This window comes from Colletotrichum chrysophilum (assembly GCF_026319265.1).
Source record: "Colletotrichum chrysophilum strain AFK26 chromosome Unknown scaffold_326, whole genome shotgun sequence".
NCBI lineage: Eukaryota > Fungi > Ascomycota > Sordariomycetes > Glomerellales > Glomerellaceae > Colletotrichum > Colletotrichum chrysophilum.
Window position 1 is genome coordinate 16,652 of NW_026517613.1, and position 3,947 is coordinate 20,598.

At 50.2% G+C, this 3,947-nt stretch overlaps 1 protein-coding gene across 1 annotated transcript; it reads right to left on the reverse strand.

The window, feature by feature from the left end:
- Nucleotides 1-450: 450 nt before the first annotated feature.
- COL26b_014279 (uncharacterized protein) lies at nt 451-1,673 on the reverse strand (the record flags this gene model as incomplete). Its single annotated transcript, XM_053186855.1, has 3 exons — nt 451-532; nt 588-661; nt 711-1,673. Coding segments are annotated over 3 exons (1,119 nt in total), but the record flags the coding sequence as incomplete, so codon positions are not given.
- Between the last annotated feature and the right edge of the window lie 2,274 nt (nt 1,674-3,947).

The window sequence follows — 3,947 nt, forward strand, 5'->3', positions numbered from 1 at the left end:
ACGGTCCAACAAGGCAGAATTTGTATGCTCAACAGGCTATACCAGCCCAAATTGGTCTGATTTGCCGCTTTTCTGATTCTTGGCAATGCATAGGAGAATTAGATATCTTGAGAGCATTCACGATGCTGGCCAGCAGTCTCAGCCTGAACATCGACCAGGTCTGGGCTTGGGGCGTCATTCCGATACTTGTCGGAACCGTTCCCGGAACAGTGGGTCTGTTGAACAAATCCCCCCTGTCTGTGTCACCGGCTTCGCTAGAAAACACCTCTGGAAGACTATTTCTCTTTTATTTCATTGGTCTTTCCTCTTTGGTCAACATATACTGGTTTGCGACAACTGCTTGATCGACCTCTAAGTCTATCTAACGACCGGTGTATTATGCATCGGAACATCTCGCCGTCTTTTTCTGCAGGTACTTACAACAGTGAGTGGCCTCCACTCTTTCTATTATTACAGGTGGTACTCTCTGGGGTCGGTGACACGGACACCTCTTCGCTCCCACACACCCTCGATGTTCATGTCTGCTGTTCCCCTGAATGAAAAGTCAGTGCATGGTAATAGTTGCCCATGAAATGGTTGCGGCTTACTCTTCTCGCGGCACGACTGCTGGCTCAGTCTGTCCTGCTGCAACATCGGGATTTCTGAACACAAAGTTCTTTTTCTATGTCGGGGGAAAGAGGAGGCCTCGGTCAGCGCGACTTCTTTTCAACAGTTACCCGGAGGTGTGGTCTTACCAGTCCCAATGACAGATGAATTGCCGGAGGAGTAACTACAATGTGCTCCGTCGGCTCTTGGCCGTTGATCATAGCCAGAATGTTCTGGGCGACCACCTTCGCTTGCCCGGCACCAGGTCGGGCAGCCTTGTGCGCACCAGAGTCGGCAATATCACCAGCAGCAAACATGTGAGAGTATGCCGGATCTTGGAACTGAAGAGTCGGTCGTACTTTGATGAAGCCGTTTGCCGGGTTTACAAGAGGGGCATCGCCGGTTTGCTTGAGATCCTGGAGAAACTGGTTGTTGGGTGTTTGCCCCGTTGCGGGGATGATGAGATCCGCTGAGAGCTCGCGACCATCTTGCAGCTTGACTGAAGTCTGGGAGGCAAGACCGCCAGGTGGGATCACAGCGCGGGAGCCGGTAATTAACCTTAAGTAAAACGTTAACGACTGCTGAGACCGGGAGGGGATATTTGGGATATGAGCGTACTTGATTCCCAGCTCCTCGAATCGAGCCTTGATAATCTCGTCCAACTTAGTGTGGTAAAGAGGCATGAGATGCTCTCGTGAATGCACAAGAGTCACCTCCTTCTCAGGGTAAATTTCCTTAAGGTCCGTAGCCATCTGGACGCCCACCGCGCCGCCTCCGATAAGAATGACAGAAGATGCCTTCTGGACCGCCTGCTGATGCGCTCTCAAGGTGTCGACCGATGATGGCTTGTCATCACCGGGCATGGTTCCAGGGCTTGGCAATCTGGTGCCTGTTGTGACAACCAAATATTCGAAAGGAATTTCTCCTGAACCTTGCCATTCTCTATCCAGAATGACGGAATTGGGGCGGAGAGATTTGGCGCGGGCTTGAATCACCTGATGCCGCGATGGGTCGGATGACTTTGAGAAAGCTGCCGTGTATGGAATGAAGGCTTTGTGCTCATGGTCTGGCAGCACTGCGAAACGGGGCTGAATCGCGGGTTAGTCATAAATCATAACGATGCAGTGTCCATACTGGCAACTCACGAATGCAAAGAGATGATGAAAGTGGCTGTGCGGTTCAACCAGCAAGATCTGCCAGCTACGAGTCAGTCGTCACTCTTTTCAAAGTTGTTTTTCGGGAAGTTCACTCACGCGGTGGGGTGCTGGCAGAGCAGCGGCAAGCTCGCCCACGGCGGCCTAATGCACGGCGAGCTGTTAGCATTCGTTCTATAGGCAATAGCAGGTTTCAAAAGAGACTGGAAACACACAAGACCGACGTATGATCCTCCAAGGACAACGACGTTCTTCAAAGGTTGCAGCATATTGATTGGTCGGGCAGTAGTTGAGATATCCGAAGTCGTGGGATAGAAATGTGAGTCTTGGCAGCTGGAACAAATGAGTGTTAAGCTCCGGTTGCAGGACACCTCAGCTTTAACAGATTGTCTTTCACTACGAAATCGGAGCTCGGCTCGTATTACGAGACTTGCGCTGTGGGTCAATTGCGAGTTGACAGTGTGTCGCAATCGCACTACCCGCGGTGGCTGCCGCACGGATTTATGATTGCAAATCTGATTAGATCTTTCTCAGATCTTTAGAGACAGCTTGCGTTATCCCCCACTTTACCCGACTCACGTTCGGTTTGTTCGGAATTGGTGGCGGAACCAAACAGTCGGAGCCGACTTGGGCGCCGTCGCCGATGAATAATGTGGGACGTGCTCAATCAGCGGGGCCGCACCGGCAATGAGTCGCGGCAATTTCGCCAGGCCGGCTGTCCTCAACATAAGGTAGGTATTGAATGTTGAAACGGACAGCCTTTTCCTGCTCGAGAGCCCGGACCTCCGCCCCAAGAGGTCGTACCGGACATCGGCGTGAAAGTGGGACTGCTTGTTGAGTGTCCAACCTCCGTGGAAGGGAGACCGCCTCATTTCCCTATATCTGCGCGCTTATCTTTTCTATGTACATGAATACTCCCATTACAAAGAATACTAGCGATAGCGATAATAAGGACGAGAACGAGAACGAGAACAAAGACGACGACAACTATAACGAGAACGACCACGATAATAGAAATGACGACGAGGATGGAAGCGACGATAAACGCTAAGGTTATTTTAGTGTAGCCACAGGAAAAGTAGTCGCTGTAGCATAAGAAGAATAGTGGGTGCAAGACCACCCGGATAGCAAGAAGTTGTAGGGGAAGTAAGACCTTGATAGACCGACCACCTACTTTGGATAAGGTTCATCTGCTCACAGAACCGCGATGGCCATACCTCTTCGACTTTGGGGGAGAACATGACTGAGTCATTCCACAGATGGAATTGTTAATATCGCTCCTTGCTTTGAAAGCCGTCATAATCTGCTCCTCCTGCACGCAACGCACGATGAAAAGTCCGACCCTGGAGAACTATCTCTCATACCGACCTGTCAACCCTTCCAATTACCACGAGCAGGCATGATGCCGTACTTATCAAAAAGCAAGAGAGGGAAGAAAAGTATCAGTCTTAAAGAATCTCAAGATGATCAGCACCATCGAGAGACAGTTACCACATCTGAACAGACATCCGACGCCTTGCCAGATTGGCTGATACGAAGGCAGCAGAACCAAGCTTCACGACTCCATTCGCTGCCGGACGAGTTAATCATGCAGATTATTCTCTGCATGAATGGAGCTGACTTGTGGTTCTTTCCCCAAGTCTCCTATCGCCTCGCCACCGTATGTGGAAGCTTTAAAGTCCGCTCGGAAAAGCCTGAAGTCGCTAAGCGTCACGGAATCCATCGGCGCTCCGTAAATGAAAAATGGATTAGTCGATGTTATCGAAGATACAAGGATTTGTATCCTGCACTCGCCGAACCAGATCAAGTTTACTGGAGTGGTCGCTGGTTTGACACACCGACGCAGAGACAACTCAGGTTAATCAAGAGGAAATTCTTCGAAATGGCTCCTTCACATAATGGGGAGTCCGATCTCCCACTCGCGCCATACCCGTATCCAGGGAAAACCTTACTAGATCAATATCCCTTGCGCAGAAAGATTAAAGAGCAGCATATACTCAGTCTCCGCTGTTCAAAATGTGTCAACAAAAATAATCAGACGTACCGTTACGACTCGCCCGCCGACGGTCTGCTCAATCAAAAATGCAAGGATTGCGAGGGTCGCGATTTCGATTGGTGTTGTCACACCTTGAGCGCCGAGAAGAAAACTTTGAAGTATTTCCACGATGGACAAGAGAAAGAATACGAATGTTGGCCAGGTCCACTTCA